Genomic DNA, 19929 nt, shown 5'->3' with positions numbered 1-19929 from the left:
AGATACAGCATTTACACATAATATATGTTAGTCTGAATTAACAAGGGAACGTTTTCTGCTATACTGTACAACAGCTCGCATTGGGACCCATGAGTAGCTGATATGTTTGGATCCAGTGTCCCAAGCAAAAAGCGATACATATTCATTTTTCACAGTTGCTTTAAGGTACTTGAATCTTTCTAAGGAAGCCAAATATATGTTTAGTTTTTACATAGCACAGCCCCGTTAAGGGTTACTGAAAGGGACTCCTACTAGTTAACTTGGGTGAAAGTGCCAGAGATTTACTGGTATTCGGGATGTGTCACTGTTATATGGACCCTCGGGACTGACTCTTGCTATATTTGCTGGGGCTCATATCACCTTAGTTACTCGGAAGTCATATAGGTTACTGAAAAATAATTGAATATATTGCTCAACCACTAGCAGTTGATGAGTCAATTTAAATTAAATATAAAAAAACAACAGAACGACGCTCATTGCGTGTCAACAGTTATTTATAACTCTAATTTTACATATTTCGTATCATTTGGGAGTGGACTGCACACAGAGAATGTTACACACCTCTAATATGCAGCTGTAGGTGAAGTCGAATTGATTCATACAGATATTTAGAAGCCATTCCATCATTGAGAGAGCAGAATACATGCTGCATACATTCATTGATGTGAAATGTGTGTATTTTGATTGATCTACTGTAGCTCTCTATCACAGTTGTTAACATATATTAAAAGAAGTAGAGAGGTTTTGAAACTCTACAGGTTTCTTCTTTGTGTGTACTGAAGAAAAAAACTGTAATGATTTTGGTGAACATTTTCACCAAATTTGACAAAGATTATAAACTTCTAAAAATTGGAATGAAACAGTGGACCAACCTATAACTATAAAAATATATATTATTTTACATCGAACATTTCTTTATTTCATAAAATGCCTTCCAGGTACTAACAGTTCTATCGCGCTGCGTTAAAATCTGGCATTATTAAGAACTGGGACCTTATCTTTTTTTTTAGAATTATTGCTGTTTTCTAAAAGTATTATTTATTAATAAATGGCTAGCGATATTCATCTAATTTGCATACATGAAAAATACGTTAAATACGCTATAAATACAATTAAACTATAACTCTTAGAAATCAGCCTTAATCAGCCTCTGGAATGTATTTGGGTAGGGAATATCCCACTTTTGTAACATAGGGTTATATAGCATTTATATTTTTATAGCACCAACAAGGTACAATTTCTTACAAAACCCACTAGTAGAACATTATTTAACTCCTTTGATACCAGAGGCTACCAATGCATACAAAAATGCCAAAGGGGTTAACATACAACATTACAAACAAACACCTTAGTAGCCTCAAGTGGTCAGCTTGTCATGGGTGGATCGTGATCAGCTGGCCACGGCTACTAAGGGATCTAGAATTAATATATTCTACAATGTTAGTATTATGTAATGTTATCACCTATTCTAGGTTAGTTTATCATATTTTACCTGCACAATATGTATATAGTGGCTATTATACAGTCAAGATAGGCCTGGGGTAGATGATAAAAGCCTTCAAAATATTTTGGTACTAGTACAATATTGGCAAGTATTGCAGCCACTCAGGATGGAGGAAGCTGCCCAGCCCCCTAGCAAAAGCCCTGCACTCTCCTTGATCAGGGAAATCTCGTGCTCCTCCGAGCCGGTCAGGTCACTATGTCCAGAGAGGTAATACTTGTATACTGTATACATAGATGTCCAGTATTACCTCATTTGTTACTGGACAGAGTGTGCAAATACAGGATAGTCCAGTTCAATACTGGACACCTGGCAACCATAGGCCTACTTACTTTAATAGAGAAACAGTGGTGGCAAATAAAGCTAATACGGGTAAGAGACATTGCTAAAGTTGTTACCAAAATGAATTATTTACATAGGCATCATGATTTGAGTACGTATGTCCCGCCTCCATTATAATTCTCAAATGTTATGTTTTTGTTCTTATTCGGAAAGAGCAATTATAAGGAGAAAATGTTTTTAAAAAGTAGCAGGACGCATAGTATATTTGTGCTTTTTAAAAACCCACATTACAGCTTAAATATTAATGGATCTTATAACCCAGCATATCTTTTAACAAACACATAGAAGGCGCACACACTTTTGCGCTTGCAGTTGTCATATATTTAAACGCCATTTCCGTCAGCAAAAAGTATTTGCGCTCGGTAGGGACTCGGTCCACAGGACGTAAAAAAAGCACCTTCCAATCCCGACTGTACCAAAACAATACAACAGACACCATATGCAGTAAATGGGCTACAACTTTATTCATATACAAACTAAGAATACCATCTGTTTTCCCATCACCTGCAGATCTCCTCGAACCACCATGACTCTTCTACAGCCACCCTTACCCCGCTAGCCCTTATACACCTATGGCTAAGTAAGGGAGAGTAATATCCCATACATCATGCCGTGGCTAGTATGCTACTGCAAGTTTACTGCCACCTCTTGTAACTCCACATTCAGAAGGAAACTGGCACAACACCCACACACTTTCTGCAACCAATGCCAGCTGTGACTAAGTAACAGAATCATGAGCAAACTTGTACACACATTTTTATAATTACATCAACTTTAAATTATCCAAACATATGCAATTGTCCTAATTTACACAACTAGTTAGGTGGGTGGACCTGCTGCTCCGCCCTAATCACCTTTACATCCACTCCTACATCCAATGAAATCTTTGGCCTTAGATCAGGGGTGGCCAACTCCAGTCATCATGGGCCATCAACAGGCCCGGTATTATGGATATCCCTGCTTCAACACAGGTGGCTCAATCAGTGGTTGAGCCACTTGTGCTGAGGCAGGGATATCCCCAATACCTGACCTGTTGGGGTCCCTTGAGGACTGGAGTTGGCCTTCCCTGCGTTAGATCATGTACCGCTTCCAAAACCCTCGGGTTCTTAACAATGCAGTATTGTCCTTTGCAACTGCTGTGTGACTTCCTCTAATGCTCACACTGTTCGTTATCATTACCTGAAGGAATATTTACTATTTACTATTTGGGGTTTTTGTTTTTTTACAGTGACACCACTGATTATCCAAGCAAAACCACGGCCCCCGTGTTTTCAAATCCTATGGATTCCAAGTACAATGCGCTAAGGTATGTTTACAAAGGTATAAAACAGTACACCAGTTGTACAGTCCTTTTTAAGGACCGCTCCTAGTGCATCTAAAAACGACTCAGAAATAGTTGCATTGAATAACTGATTTTCCAAATGACCTGCCTTGCTATTGTTAATTGATTAAGGCTTTGCTTTGTAATTACAAAAGTCATTGACCATAGTTTTTCATGTTTGACAAATGAAACGCTAAACACATAAAGCAATGTCATTTGTTAACCGGACATGATGAGCCGGCATAATAATGTGCTAATTAGAAGTGTTCTATAGACAGCTTTGCCACGCATTATACACAGATTTAATTCATCTTTTGTGTTTTGTTTAAGTCTTAGAAAAAAAAAAGAATCTTCTATTGATGTCGCCTTGCAAATCTTACTATGCGGTGTAAGGTGATCCATTCCTCCCTGTTTTTCATGCTGATGCAGTCCAAATATAATCTGCGCATGCGTACTTTAATGTCTGTGAGAGTTTCTGGCCTGTCCATTCACAGCAAATAATGGCTTTGCTGGCTATAGGTTAGATGTGTTTTGCATGATTTCTAAGCAGAAATAAAGAAAAACAGACTTCTGGATATATGGAAGAGTAGAGATGTACAATCTTCTCACGTTTCAGTTCTTATTTTTTCCTGAATGTTTTTCAAATTACAAGGTCCAAAAAATCAAGTCAAGTAAAATGTGCAATAAGTTTATTTAAAGCAAATGTAGGTCACAGTAACAATGAGACATTGGTCATGTGACATTGCACATCAGGGTGAAATGACCCTGCAATTTCGTTTTGGGCAAACTTTGACCTTTTCTTTCGTGGAAAAACGGAACATTTCGCCGAATTCACGGATGTTTGCGAATATTTTGCACAACTCTATTGAAGTTCAAATATCCATATACGGGGAGTCAGATGTTAGACATCTGTAATATTTATGTCCATGTTGTATAATTACATAAGGTACTCTTTGGGGGCTATGCACTAAGCTCCGAGCTTTCGCGCCTTGCTGAAAAAAATTAGCACGTCCGATAAAAAATGAAGCCGGCGGCGCTATTTACTAAGGCCCTCAGCCCATTTTTTATCGGACGTGCCCAAAATAGGCTTATCGTGCGTGCAATGTATTTCCCCCCTTCTATCGCACTTAAAGTTCCCGTACGCTAGCTGATAGAAAAAAAAGCTGCCTGTAACATTTGCATGGAGATTTGCCATCTCCATGCAAGGCTGTTACAGGCGATCGTACACTAAATAAATACATTTTAATAATAGTGTACATGAGCAGGGGGTCTCCCGAGTTGAACCGCATTGGTTTCAGGTCCGAGGACCCCCTACTTCAGGAGTTGCAGGCCCCGTTATGGGGTGCCGGTATCCCCTGCAGAATTTCAATGTCCCGGTCACATGACGCGGGAGCTTTAAACTACAGGGGATATCGGCACCCCATAATGGGGCCTGTAACTCCTGAAGTAGGGGGTCCTCGGACCTGAAACCAATGCGGTTCAGCTCAGGAGACCCCCTGCACATCTACACTAATATTAAAAAACACATAACAATAAATAATAATTCATTACCATAGCGGCTATCCGCTATGGTAATGAAGCTGCATTAATGTACATTTTAATAATAGTGTGTGGGAGCAGGGGGTCCCCTGCTACCACACAATATTAATAAAAATACATTAAAGCAGCTTCATTACCTTAGCGGCTATCCGCTAAGGCAATGAAGGGATTAAGGCATAATAGCATGTTTATTGGGGACAATTGCCCCCAATAAACATAGCAATATACCACACACATCCCCCCCGCCCCCTAACACATACACTACATTAATGTGCAAAATTACTATTATCCACATATGGATAATAATGCATTTGCCCATTAAATATACATTAATACATTAAATACATGTTGTACTCACCCTTGTCCTGCACCCACGATGAAGGCCAGCTGCATTTTCCTACCCGTCCATACAGTGGGGTGCTGAAAAATATACAAAATAAGAACAAGTGCCAAACTAATGTCCCCTAACCCCTTAATGACCTTAGCGGTTATTAACCGCTACAGTCATTAAGGGGTTAAGCCACCCTGACCCGATACCCACTTATTTGTACAGTGGCTTCATCATGTGTATATATATATATATATATATATATATATATATATATATATACAGCATATATATTACAATATATATATATATACACTGTATATGCATGATTAACCAATATACAAATAAATACTGTACATGGCCAAATACAAATGTCTCCCAATATCAAACATCACCAAGCTCAATCAATATCTAATAAATCAAAATACAAACACTCAATTTGACAATGTGTATACGATACCACTAATCTTTGCATCATATATACTATGTCAAACAATGCTCCAAATCAAAGACACTAATCCAAACAAGATACAGATACAATCATTAAAGAAAACCAAACACAATTCATTTACCATCAATTAATCCAATCACCAATCAATTACAATCCAATTCAATGACACACTTCAAATCCTACAATCAAACCATTGTGTAAATTAATCTATGACAAAGTAACCATCAAACAACATCTATATGCCAAAAATAAGCCAATAAAATAATCTATAGAAACCAGCCTTTAACTAAACATTTGCAAACATTAAATGTACATTAGCAACACATTTTTACACAAAGCAGCAAATTACCATTCAAAAAAACATCCAAACAAGGCAAGCCAACAAGTTTTTATTATATCTGTATGTATGTCCATCTATAGTTTACAGACATAAATACAGGTGCAATAAAAGAGCATTAAAAACACTTTATTCACATTAAAAATGAACATACAATACAACCACTGATTTGTCCTGTACGTATGTATACCCATAGTGACATACATACATTCAGGACAAATAAATGGACATAAAAAAAAAAATGGACGTCAGGGAAAAAAGTCCAAAAAACCTGTAAAATAAAATTAAAATACATTTTTTTTTTAACTTACCATTAGATGAACCAGTCACAGCAATAAAGGGGAACCGGAACCACTGGATCAGCTAATCCAACAACAGGAACCAGGTAACCATAAAATAAAAAATCCATTACAATCCATAAGTGTCTTTATCTTCTTTTTTCTATTTGTAATCCATCATGGGGTCTTCTCTGTCTTCTTCTGTCTTCTTCTGGGGTCTTCTTTCTTCTTCCGGGGTCTTCTTATCTTCATCCGCCACGCCCTGGTCTTTCTTCAGAGGAGGTCTTTCCTCCTCTGCGTCAAGCCTGAAAATGAGACGACATAGGCTTTTAAAGGCCTATGACGTAACATTTTCGTCATATGGTTCTCACGGCCCTGATTGAGCCGTGAAAACCATGTGTTTTATCCGACAAAAAAAAAAGGTGACGTCATCTTAAAGGCAATGAAAGCACAGCCAATCAGATTTGGCTGTGCTTCAATTGCCTTTAAGATGACGTCATGAACTGAAAGATGGCCGGCCTCACATGGTACGGTAGCCAATCAGAGCGTGGGAACTCCATCCCAACTCTGATTGGCTCAAGTAGACCATGTGACAGATGCTTTGGGGAGAACGGATGTGACGTTCTTGAAAGCCTGTCACATGGTACTTGAGCCAATCAGAGTTGGGATGGAGTTCCCATGCTCTGATTGGCTACCGTACCATGTGAAGCCGGCCATCTTTCAGTTCATGACGTCATCTTAAAGGCAATTGAAGCACAGCCAAATCTGATTGGCTGTGCTTTCATTGCCTTTAAGATGACGTCATCATTTTTTTTTTTGTCGGCCAAAACACATGGTTTTCACGGCTCAATCAGGGCCGTGAGAACCATATGACGAAAATGTTACGTCATAGGCCTTTAAAAGCCTATGTCGTCTCATTTTCAGGCTTGACGCAGAGGAGGAAGGACCTCCTCTGAAGAAAGAAGACCAGGGCGTGGCGGATGAAGATAAGAAGACCCCGGAAGAAGAAAGAAGACCCCAGAAGAAGACAGAAGAAGACGGAGAAGACCCAACGATGGATTACAAATAGAAAAAAGAAGATAAAGACACTTGTGGATTGTAATGGATTTTTTATTTTATGGTTACCTGGTTCCTGTTGTTGGATTAGCTGCTCTAGTGGTTCCGGTTCCCCTTTATTGCTGTGACTGGTTCATCTAATGGTAAGTAAAAAAAAAATGTATTTTAATTTTATTTTACAGGTTTTTTGGACTTTTTTCCCTGACGTCCATTTTTTTTTAATGTCCATTTATTTGTCCTGAATGTTTGGATGTCACTATGGGTATACATACGTACAGGACAAATCAGTGGTTATATTGTATGTTCATTTTTAATGTGAATAAAGTGTTTTTAATGCTCTTTTATTGCACCTGTATTTATGTCTGTAAACTATAGATGGACATACATACAGATATAATAAAAACTTGTTGGCTTGCCTTGTTTGGATGTTTTTTTGAATGGTAATTTGCTGCTTTGTGTAAAAATGTGTTGCTAATGTACATTTAATGTTTGCAAATGTTTAGTTAAAGGCTGGTTTCTATAGATTATTTTATTGGCTTATTTTTGGCATATAGATATTGTTTGATGGTTACTTTGTCATAGATTAATTTACACAATGGTTTGATTGTAGGATTTGAAGTGTGTAATTGAATTGGATTGTAATTGATTGGTGATTGGATTAATTGATGGTAAATTAATTGTGTTGATGCTTTGTTTTTCTTTAATGATTGTATCTGTATCTTGTTTGGATTAGTGTCTTTGATTTGGAGCATTGTTTGACATAGTATATATGATGCAAAGATTAGTTGTATCATATACACATTGTCTAATTGAGTGTTTGTATTTTGATTTATTAGATATTGATTGAGCTTGGTGATGTTTGATATTGGGAGACATTTGTATTTGGCCATGTACAGTATTTATTTGTATATTGGTTAATCATGCATATACACTATATATATATATATTGTAATATATATATATATATATATATATATATATATATATATATATGATGAAGCCACTGTAGAAATAAGTGGGTATCGGGTCAGGGTGGCTTAACCCCTTAATGACTGTAGCGGTTAATAACCGCTAAGGTCATTAAGGGGTTAGGGGACATTAGTTTGGCACTTGTTCTTATTTTGTATATTTTTCAGCCCCCCAGTGTATGGATGAGGAGGAAGATGCGGCTGGCCTTCATAGTGGGTGCCGAACAAGAGTGAGTACAACATGTATGTAATGTATTTATTGTATTAATGTATATTTAATGGGCAAAAGCATTATTATCCATATTTGGATAATAGTAATTTTGCACATTCATGTACTGTATGTGTTAGGGGGGTGTATTTAGTTAGAAATATTGTTTAGTATTTTTGTTGGCACAACATTGGTACCGCAGGCCCGCAGGTCCCCCGGGACTCCCGCGGGGACCCTGGGACGGCCGCGGGGTCATTTGAGGACACCCGCGCGACCCCCGGCCTCCCTCGGGGACCCCTGCCGGGTCACCTGGGGACACCCGCCGGCCTGTTCTATTGGTGTTGCGCCTGCAAAAAGGTAAACAAATAATTTTTTCTAAGTCCAGCTTCTTTTATCACCAGCCTTTAGCTGGTGAGCTTTATTCAGCGCAACTTTCACGTACGATCAGTTTGCGTTGCTTAGTGAATCCCGCAGAAGGGCAAGATTCAGCGCAAACAGCTGATCGTACGATAAAAGTTGGACTTAGAAAAAATTCAAAGGAAAAGCCCGTTTTAGAGCACAAAGTGCCTGTTTGCGCGGCTTAGTGCATAGCGCTCGGCGGAACTTCACGTTCTAAAAACACTTTGCGCTCTTAAAACGACTTATCACTGCTTAGTGCATAGTCCCCTTTGTCTTTACCAAGCCAACCTCAACACATTTCAAGTAGGAATGTACAGCTGGAAGATAGTGATTCAATTCTGCTACAATGGACCGACAGCTCATCGCCTCCTCTGTCTCTGACACGTGCACAGGATCCCTGTCAGTGTCAGGCTCGGAGCAGGGTGTACAGCTACACCCAACGCCTGATACATTGTGTCAGATTCCAAGAGAATTACATCACACGCTCAATAAAACAACATGAACTCATTCAAACAAAACGGACAGTTCTAAAAAATATATATAATTCCTGGAAACATACCGCAGTGCTGTATTAAACAGGCACAATTAATCCTGGACACAAGATTACAATTTTAATTCTTGATTCTGAGACATGTGTAGATAAAGTCACTTGTCCTCGGTCAAAAGGACCTGCCACTGGAAACCAACTAGTTATTTTATCTCTCTCTCTCTCTCTCTCTCTCTCTCTCTCTCTCTCTCTCTCTCTCTCTCTCTCTCTCTCTCTCTCTCTCTCTCTCTCTCTCTCTCTCTCTCTCTCTCTCTCTCTCTCTCTCTCTCTCTCTCTCTCTCTCTCTCTCTCATATATATATATATATATATATATAGTTTGTTTTTTTAAATAAAAATATATACAGTAGGTAAGAAATAACTAGTTGGATACCAGTGGCAGACATCACTTTAGTGAAAAGGTTGGTAAGAAAATGAAGTAAGAATACTGTGCACATATTGTCCACAAGTGAATCTAGCCCCTGATGTTTCTGCTAGCAAAGTCTCAGGACAAACAAATGATGTATAAAAGTGAACTTTACATGTGTGCTTCAGACCTGTATTTTTTCTTCTTCTATTTTACACAATGATAATAGGAAATGTGAAGATATAGATTCCCCGCAGACTCCTGAAGATGTCTTACAGCATATAAACCCACAATGTCACATTGGGTAAGAGAGCCATTAAAACGTATTGTTTTAAAATAATTCTTGGCGATCACATGAGTAAAGCCATTTATTCATTTATATGAAAATGTTTAAAGCAGCAATCCCCTCAAAGAGCGAAAATAAAGGTGTAATATAATCATGATGTGCTGATCTATTTCTAACTTTTCATTTTCTCAAAACCGTCATTGTTTGCTGAGTTTTCACCTACTAGTTATTCCACTGGCATCAGATGTTATCTCTGTTGTCATAATGTTGGTGAATGGTCCGGCCATTTGAACTTCCCAGGGAGATATCTCCAGAATTAAACTTGTATTGGAAAAGTTTGAGGACTTTCAGAAATAGCAGCAAAAGGACTTTGCAATGGTAAAATGAAAGAAGACATGTTCTTTTATGGTGACTAAATTGCAGATTGCTGCCCGAATATTCCTTACCTTCCATTAGAAAGTTTCACACATTTGAAAGATTTCTTCTGTCCAAGGAGAATTACAGACATATTTTTTTCTGTTACATAAATCAGTTCTGTAGTATTAAATAATAGTTACTGCATTTAATTTTTTTTAATAAAAATAATAAAACTTTGTAATGAATTTTAATGTACTGTGCATCTTTTCCTGTGGTTGCTATAGCAGGCTGTGGCACACCTCTTTTTGGGCCCAGCAGTGAATGAGCTTTGGCAACAAATGATCACAAACAGATCTCTCGCAGTGTTCCCAACAGGAAACTGTGGCTGAGTTGAAAGCTGTAACAATATGCAATGTTATTCTTAGTAATATAAGGTAACATTGTCATTGTTGCGTTCCACTGACTGCAGGATTTTTTCAAAGGCAGCCATTAAGTGAACCCAGAGATCATGATATTCGCTGATCGATCACAGGAGAACGGATCGATCGGCAGCTTAAATAATTAGTTTTCATTCATGGTAATCAATTGCTGCATTTTGTTAAACCCCAAAAATGAAAACATTTTTTTAATATATATAAGTGCCATTTTTTAAATTCAAGCCAATTTCCCCGCTTTTCCCCCACATGATTACACTCCCCTGCACTCTGTCGCAGTTCCTGTGATCTTTTCAAGATTCACTAAGGTCTATTGCATCTTAGCACACCTGATCCGGTGTTAACTGCCATTTAAGTCAATGGAAGCTAATGCAGGACCTTAATTAATCTCCTCCTTAGGGTGTGAAACAATGTGTAACATCTACTTATCAATGTTTGCTGGCTGCGAATATGGTGCAAAAAAGACACCAGCGTTGCAAAAACTCAAATATAAAGCCACAGGAGTGTTCTTCTTTATGAAGCTGCTGCAACATTTTGCACTGGTTTCGACCCCACCATTTATAATTTGTAATAAAACTACCCCAATATAATTTGAATTGCATATAACATATTAGTTGCGACTCCGATCTGAACTGATCATTTCTTTAGTTATCCACATCAAGATGCATCCGGAAAATCAAAGACGACTGTGAAGCGAAAACTGAAAAACCTTTTGTTTAAGGCTGTTTCTGAAGGAAACGTGGACGAGTTAAATAGACTTCTCGACGATGTGAAGCTATCTTCCAGAGGACATATAGCCTTAAAAGGTAATAATTATGAGTAAGAGATGAGTTTGACTATTTTATCCATTTATAGTCTGATCAAAAAGAAAATCCTCTTTGGTGAAATCAAGACCTTTTTTTTCAGTGCTGTGGTGAATTTGTGTCCATTTTCAACCATAAATAGAAAGTCATAACACAATATACATGTGACTAATGATTCATGTTTAATTGCTTTGATTTGAAAATACATGAATATCTCAAATCCAGCATTATTCAGCAGTGAAAAGCTCATACATTCACAACAGCACAAAACAATTAGAGAATCTCATCAGCTAAATGTTACTTTTATGACTGAAGCACTTCTTCCCATTAGGTGTTATTTGTATTATTTGTTATTTATATGATTGTCACGTGTATTACTGCTGTGAAGCGCTATGTACATTAATGGCGCTATATAAATAAAAACAGACAGACATACATCTCAACTACTGTCTAATAATGAGAACTGCAGTACTTTTTTTTACTTCAGACATTCTTATGATAGCAGGTGAACCTTCTGCCTTATATTAACCTTAATAGTGTCCTAATGATGTGCCTGGTAAGGCATGGGAACATGCTCTTTTTCGGTTGGGGGGTGGGATGGGGGGAATCAACGTGAGTTGGGACAGAATATTGGCATTTTGAGGTTGGGGTTTGCAAAAACAAAAATAGCTAAGAGAACCAGTGCTAAAAAAATTCAAATATGTATCAGGTTCATCAAAGGGAAAAAAAATACCAATGAGATTACATTCCTTGATACAACTGGTGCTGGTTTTTGCCCATTGGTCCTCAAGAATTTAGGAGATGGGGGACTTTGATAAATGCAGCTCAGAGATTTTCTCTGCACATAATGAACATACAATTAGCATTGTCAGTACATAAGACTAGAGTGGTTGTGCTTCCCCCGTGTCTATCGCACCTGCGGAGTGTTCAGTTCTCACGGCAGCTCTGCTCTCACGGTTTGAGTGGCTAGTAATACGTCCAGCCGCAAAAATGCTAAAAGAGTGATACTTTTTGTCACAAATCTAATCTATCTGTGTTATGTCAATGTTTTAGATTTTTTAATGAACAAACTAACATCAAGAGACACTGGAAAAACCTGTCTGATGAAGGCGTTATTAAACATAAATGAACACACAACTGACATAGTGCACACGCTGCTGTCGTTTGCAAAAGAAAATGCATTTTTGGAAATATTTATTAATGCTGAGTATACAGAGGAAAATTATAAAGGTATGTTACAACCTAACCACCTTTGTGCCTAAGATTTATTCCAGGATTATTTTTTTTCCTTGTTCAGCCAAACGCATTTGTGGAATGTTCAGATAACAATGGAGACAAGAGATAGAAAACCTTTATCTCTCTAACCTCTTCCTTTGGCTTTCACCAATGGTCTGCAGCTAGCACCCACAAGAATGGGTCATTCTCTCCCTGACTTCTCCATTTCCCGACTTCCTCTCTTACCATCACCATAGCTCATTTGTTCTCTCAACTCTTTTTCTTCACCTCGATCAACACCTTATTCTGCAGTGACTTACGTTACGTGAACATACTGGATCTAAATTCCACATTGCACTCTCTTCTCTTTGCTCCTCTACTGACCCAGATGTAAAAAACTACAGTACATCTGCCCTACCCTGCTCTCTTGAGCTACATGTCCCCTCTTCTACTTTGCTGCTCTCATCCCTCTAATCCAAGACCTTGGCTAAGCTTTCACACATGCTCAGCTCCTGCATTTGCTCCTCCGAACGTCTCTGGAGGAAATCGCATACTCTCACTGAATTACTCCACTACAGATTTATCCAATTACTCCACTACATATTTATCCAATCTTGTTACAATACTGCTCTCTCCCAGGTTAAAAAAAAGCTAATTTTCTTTACTAATTAGTATTCACATGTCCAACCCATGCTGCCTTTACTTTCTCGTTGACTCTCTCCTCAGACCTCTATTTCTGCCCCCTGTATCATGCCCTTACTGTACACCTCCTCTTCCTAACTCTCCTCCTGTCTTCCCTGACTCTATCACATAGGAGTAAGTGTCTCTATTGCTCCCCTCTTCTCATGTACCACTTGCACTCTTGGCTCCAAAAGCATGTAATCTCGTCTCCTCGACCCACTTTCTCCCACTCCAATCCCTAAAGGCATTCACATTTCCACCTCCCCACCCCTCTGCTGTGGTAGCTTTCCTCCCACCTTCAAGTAGGCAATAATTACACCTATTCTAAACAAATAACACCCTTGACTCTACCTGTCTCCCTGTCTCTCTTCAAACTAGTCATAGAGAGGGCTGATTTTGTTTGTTACTAACAATATTTTAACCAGCGTACCAACCATTGCAATGTAATGAATCTTGAATGAGATGATTTATTGGAGAATTAATGCTCAGCAAAATAAGGACATTGGGATAAGTGATTTTTTTTCCTGAATAACATTTTTAGCTGGTATGCTAATGAGATTATGTTAGACAATAACAATAGAATGTGTTAGAAATTAAATGCTGGTTCACGGCAATATTTAAGTAAGATGTATTAGGTGTTCAGTAGTGGGGAGTCATGTAAAACAAATGATTTTGAGTATGGCCCAGGACCCTTAGTCGCCTTTTTAATAGGGTGCTTGGACCCTGCCAGTTTGGGTGTATCATAAAATAAAGTGACTGTGGGAGAAATGGGATACTTTTAATGATCAGCTATAAAAATAAAATCTGTGAATTCAATTTATGCTGTGACAAAGGCTAAAAATATGGTCTGTTGGGGGGAGGGTGTTAGGGAGGGGAAGAAAGGAAACGGTGCAATGAAGGGAAGGGCCCCTGTCAATGGTGTACACAAATGGTACAAATCATGCATCTATTCTATTTTTCTTAGGTCAAACTGCATTAAATATAGCTATTGAACGACGACAATGTGACCTGGTGAGATACCTCATTGAGTATGGAGCTAAAATCAATGTGCGTGCCAAGGGCCGGTTCTTTAACCCCAAGAATAAACATGAAGGATTTTATTTTGGTAAGTACTAACATACAGTATACAATACTGCACTATTACTGCAACACATTTCTCACGTAAATGATGGTACTTCCCTTGTTTGATTTTGGAAAAGGGACCTGCTTCTTCTCGTCCCCTTTTCTGTATCTCAGAAAATTGGCAAAAGTATATGAGAGACAGAGAGTGGGAGTTATTCCAAAATGTTACATAGTTCTTGGGGGTTTAAAGGAATGTGGTAAAGATGGGGGAGAGGATATAAATCCAATGATGAAGGGGAGGAGACGTCTGGTTGTATGGAATTAAGGATGAATTCATGGATAGAGTGTTGAAACAAGAGATCAAGTATAGAGACAGACCCCTTCGGTATTAATATTCATTTGGGGGACCACCATACTTACACTTAGCTCTGCTCATCCACACAGCTACGGTATGTATATCATAGATCTACAAATATGCTGGAGCTCTATATAAAAATATATAGATACCGTTGATTATTCTCAGACTGCGGGCGAAAGCTGCCTCACATGAATTGTAAAATGCTTTGGGGAGAATCAGCAATTTAAGGATTGCAGTATGAGAATCATTGGTAAACAGGATATATATTATATATATCAACCTTGCCTTTTGAGTGGTCAATAAGGCTGAAGATTTGAATGCTGGAGGAGAGAGAGAGATTACAGTTGCCTGACTGGATACAGTTACTTTAGATTGGTAACCAAGAACAATGTTGGAATTAGAACGAATTTATTTAGGAAAATTGGGGGTTCTGTAAACAAACATTGCACAATCAGCCATCGTTGAACTTCTTCTTTATTGTGTTTTAGGTGAAACTCCCTTAGCACTTGCGGCATGTACCAATCAACCAGATGTGGTGCAGCTGCTCATGGAGAACAGCCAGACTGAAGTCTGCTTTCAGGACTCCCTGGGAAATACTGTGCTTCATGCTTTGGTCACTGTGGCAGAGAACTCTCAAGCACAAAATGCCTTCATAATACGAATGTACGATACAATCCTAAAGAACTGTAAAAACAAGTCTTTGGAAAACATTGTCAACAAAGAAGGCCTCACATCAATGCAACTAGCCGCAAAAACTGGAAAGACGGAGGTAAACTTTAACGCAGTTGCCATAAAATGATAAGCTTGCTATGGTACATTTGTGAAAATAGTGGTTTAATGTGATGTGGGACAAATTGTTCACAAGGGATTGGCATGACACGCCAAAAAGAAATCTGGAAATGTGTATGCATACAAACCAACCCAGGAAACTTTATTCATTTATTTTTTTGCATTAATTTTGCTTGTATTATGTGAACACAATGATGACAGATGTGAGGTTTTAAAAAAATGTTTCTTTTTAATTTTTTTAGATCCTCCATTACATTCTCAGTCGAGAAGTAAAAGAAAAGGAAAATCGGGTGCTGTCCAGAAAGTTTACAGACTGGGCTTATGGACCGGTCTCATCTTCTCTTTATGACCTGCACCATGTAGACAGCAATTCACACAATTCGTTACTTGAAATTGTGGTTTACAACGTAAACATCAACGTAAGTTTTAGAACCGTTACACTCAAAACAAATGGATACTTAATTATTTTTAAGGTATTTATCAGAAAACCTAGAGTAGGATCAATTGCTGTCATACATGTTTACCAAGCAACGGTGATACTACGAGGGTCATTTGCCCAAGCCTTCCAGGTGCAAAAACACAGCACGAGATTTCATAAACAAACAAAAAATCCCATTGGTTTCAACAGAATGTTTTTCTTTCATATATCTGGTACGGGTTTTTTTCTGCAGTTTTGCAGCCAGAAGACTTTGATGATGCTACATAATCCCCTATTTGCTTTGGTTTATGCCACATCTTATCACAAATATTTAAGGCATCAAGTGCCTCCACCCTTACATTTCCAGTTTCTATAGGCACTCCTCAAATCTCTCACTGACATAAGTAGGGCAAATTCAAAGCCAAATACCTTTGTATGTTGTTTCTCAGAAAGGAAGTTCTCACAATAACCTCATATAAGCATCTTATGTAACAAACAACAAATCTTTTTTTTTTTCCCTGAACTTCATACATAGCCCGATCCTTATTTTAGATAAACAGATGATTTGTGCAGGTTGATAGCAGGATTTGGTAATAACCATATCAGCGTTTCATTTTTTTTTTTCTGTCCCTTAGAACCGACATGAATTATTGGCTCTGGAACCGCTCCACACGTTGCTTCAAATGAAATGGAATAACTTTGCGAGATACATGTTTTTTATGTCATTTCTGTTCACTTTCATCTATAACATCGTCTTAACTCTAGTCTCCTACTACCGACCACGTGGAGATCAGGTATTTAAAGTGACGGAATGAATGAGTTGATCAATGAATAAGGCAATACTATATAATAATAATAATTACAACGTTATTTATATAGCGCTTTTCTCCCATTGGGGCTCAAAGCGCTTCACAGTTACAAACAGGAACAAAAGAGAAGAAAACATTGAAGGCTGTAAAAGAGATCCAACACAAGGACAGATAAAATACAGGATGAGACTTTATAACCATTGTTTCAAGAAAACAAAGATGATTTTCTTTAACCAATTATGACATCCTGTGGCCAATGTGCATATGTCAGTTTCATTAAAGAGGCAATCCAAGCTGGCAGTTTTTTCCCTCCCATTATTTTTCATTTTGTTTCACATAAGATTGAAGCAGGGGGTCTCCGGAGCTCAACCCCCTTTAAATTCAGTTCGGGGACCCCCTGCTTCCGCAGATACTTACCCCCATAGGGGTGGCCGGTAGACGCTCCGCTCCAGTACCAGGGTTCAAATAATGGCAGCTTCTCCAAAGCTCCCGCACCCTGTGGGCCAATAAGAAGCCGTGACTTCATCCGGTGTGGCTTCCTATCATCCCACGTGACACGGGAGCTTCAAACTTACAGGAGATACCAGCACCCCGTTCAGAGGTAACTATCTCTGGAAACAGGGGGGTTAATGGGGTTCAGCTCCAGAGACCCCCTGCTTCAATCCTATGTAAAAAAAAAAAATAAGAAAATAAAAAGCTGCTTGGGTGGCTCCTTTAAGTATTTTCATGGCTACTCAGGACTTTCAACTATAGCTCCATTTTTTCAACAACTTTACTAAAATCAGATTGAGATACTCAGTTACCAGTTTGGAGATGATTTGTGATATCATATTACTACTCCAATTGTTTCCTAAAATGTAGAATTTAGAAGGTTTTGAAGTGTCAAGTTACAAGTTTTTGTGTAAGTTTTTGTGGTCCAGTACAACATTTAACAAAAAACACTGACCGAACTGGAAATATCACAGATGCTGATCCCGCCTAAAAAACCCTTTTATACTTTTCATTTTTTTAAACTATTTTCAGATATGCAACAATTTGCCTGTCTCATAATTTGTCTTTCCCCCTCACTTTAGGCGCTGAATCCGTTAAGTTTGGCATCCGACAGGGGATGGCTGCAGATAATTGGGCAAATGTTTATTATCGTTTTTGCTACATACTTAATGATCAAAGAGGTGAGGCATTGTTGTGCTGTGAATTAGAACCGGTAATTAAGTAAATGATTCACTGTCTTATAATAATGATTCACAACAGAAACATTTGAACTTGAAACCCCACTGTAACCATAAACTAGTGACAAGTTGCTTCCAAGAAAATAAATAAAAAAGACATACTGTTCTCATTCAGTATTTCAGGTTATCTCAATCTATAATGATATAATCTAATTATATCTATGGGGGAGGAAGTGGGGTCATTCTAGGAGGAAATCGTGCCCACAGTGCAGGAAGTGTTTTTGGATATGAATGTGACTCAGGGTGTTCAGAATCCCCATTGTCCCCAGGAAATTATTCATTTTACATACTGTAACATCTTTGATTGGAACCATACACATCTTTTTTAGAATTATAAATATATACTTTCCAGAGCACAAACATGTATTCTTTTATACATATCTCAATAAGAAACCACAAGTTTATAAGTTTATGACCAACCCCAACTACTAGTTTTATTTTTTTTTATCGGCCATTTTCTTAACAGGGCGGGAACTTGGATGTAACGTTCACCGGAACGTATCTCTGTAACCGGAGGGCCCCGGAGCTGAAAATAGCGCGGTTCAGCTCTGGGGACCCTCCATATTCCCGTCCTGTAAAAAAAAAATAACACATGCCTGCATTCATTTATTAACTAGTACATTATCCTCACACACATACATGCTATTTTCTATGTCATTTTAAACAACAATTCAATTAGGGAGACACTTTTTGTAAAGTCAGTGAATATGGGGTTTGTGTTATGATCATGGCATTTGTAAGATCTCATAGTAAAACCAAAATGACATGTAGGCCCAGATGACTAAGTATTGCATAGATGTATGCACCTTATTACACTTTAATTGCCAGAAATGCCCACTATGATGTGCAATGTATTAGAAGCCGCCATTTTGTGAATTAGAATCATAATTCAGAAACACTCAACAATCTTGTATTTTAACCTGAAAAAAATCATGGTGCCTTTATTAGGGGCTACTAAAGGGGTTATACATAGTTATGCAAATAGTGTTACAGTAATTAGGGCTGTGTTATATGGTATCTCTGTGAACATTAAGATTTGCCACCTTACTGACAAGACTTGCCCAAAATGATGTTTGACTCTCCAGAATGTGACTGTGTAAAATTGTGAAGTTTGAACTGTTTTTATTCACTTACCTGAACGGGGAAATGAATTACATCTAAATGTTACATTTCTCTTAAATCCTATGTTGCGAAAAAGGTCCCCCAAGCCACTGCTAACTAATGCTTTGAATGGCTCTCTAGCATGAATGGGGAGCTACCAAATGTGACCACTGCCTGACCTCTTATTTGTCTCTGTTATAGGGTGTCATAATCTTCTTGGTGAAGCCCTCAGACCTACGATCAGTCCTATCAGATGCGTGGTTCCATGTCCTGTTGTAAGTTAGATTCTCCACTAGAAGGGGGTGGAATACGTTTGTGAAAACAAAGGGTTTAAGTAGCAAATATCTGCTAATCCGTCCACCAGATACGAAATGTACATGGATAAAGACCTGGAGTGATTGTCCTTAGACCAGGGGTGGGCAACTCCAGTCCTCAAGGGCCACCAACAAGTCAGGTGGTCAGGATATCACTGTTTCAGCACAGGTGGCTCAATCAATGGCTAAGTCTTTGAGCCACCTGTGCTGAAGCAGGGATATCTTGAAAACCTGACCTGTTGATGGTCCTTGAGGACTGGAGTCACCCATCCCTGCCTTAGATCCTGATGCCAAGACTCAGCCCATTTGAATGATTACAGCCGCCACCCTCTCTTTCTCAATTTCCTTTTATTTCCTCACAAGGGCAGGTCCCCTTTTAGGCCTTTAATATTCAGGACACCTAAGCCAAAAATTTCTGCACTACATTTTCTGTCCATAGAACGCACACACAAT

At 38.4% G+C, this 19929-nt stretch overlaps 1 protein-coding gene across 3 annotated transcripts in view; it reads left to right on the top strand.

Moving 5' to 3' along the window:
- TRPV3 (transient receptor potential cation channel subfamily V member 3) overlaps nucleotides 1-19929 on the top strand; it is a 47569-nt gene that overhangs the window by 9570 nt on the left and 18070 nt on the right. For 2 of the 3 annotated variants that reach the window (XM_075594139.1, XM_075594137.1), the window contains exons 3-12: nucleotides 3072-3149; nucleotides 9850-9924; nucleotides 11346-11503; nucleotides 12554-12730; nucleotides 14361-14501; nucleotides 15305-15585; nucleotides 15848-16024; nucleotides 16659-16817; nucleotides 17906-18004; nucleotides 19364-19437. In XM_075594139.1, coding sequence (XP_075450254.1) covers nucleotides 3072-3149; nucleotides 9850-9924; nucleotides 11346-11503; nucleotides 12554-12730; nucleotides 14361-14501; nucleotides 15305-15585; nucleotides 15848-16024; nucleotides 16659-16817; nucleotides 17906-18004; nucleotides 19364-19437 — 1419 coding nt within the window. The remainder of the gene's footprint in view (nucleotides 1-3071; nucleotides 3150-9849; nucleotides 9925-11345; nucleotides 11504-12553; nucleotides 12731-14360; nucleotides 14502-15304; nucleotides 15586-15847; nucleotides 16025-16658; nucleotides 16818-17905; nucleotides 18005-19363; nucleotides 19438-19929) is intronic. The other variant, XM_075594138.1, reaches the window with a different exon arrangement.

This window comes from Ascaphus truei, chromosome 3 (assembly GCF_040206685.1).
Source record: "Ascaphus truei isolate aAscTru1 chromosome 3, aAscTru1.hap1, whole genome shotgun sequence".
In the NCBI taxonomy this organism is placed as follows: Eukaryota; Metazoa; Chordata; class Amphibia; order Anura; family Ascaphidae; genus Ascaphus; species Ascaphus truei.
The sequence above is the reverse complement of the archived record's forward strand: the minus strand, read 5'-3'. Positions and strand labels throughout refer to the sequence as shown.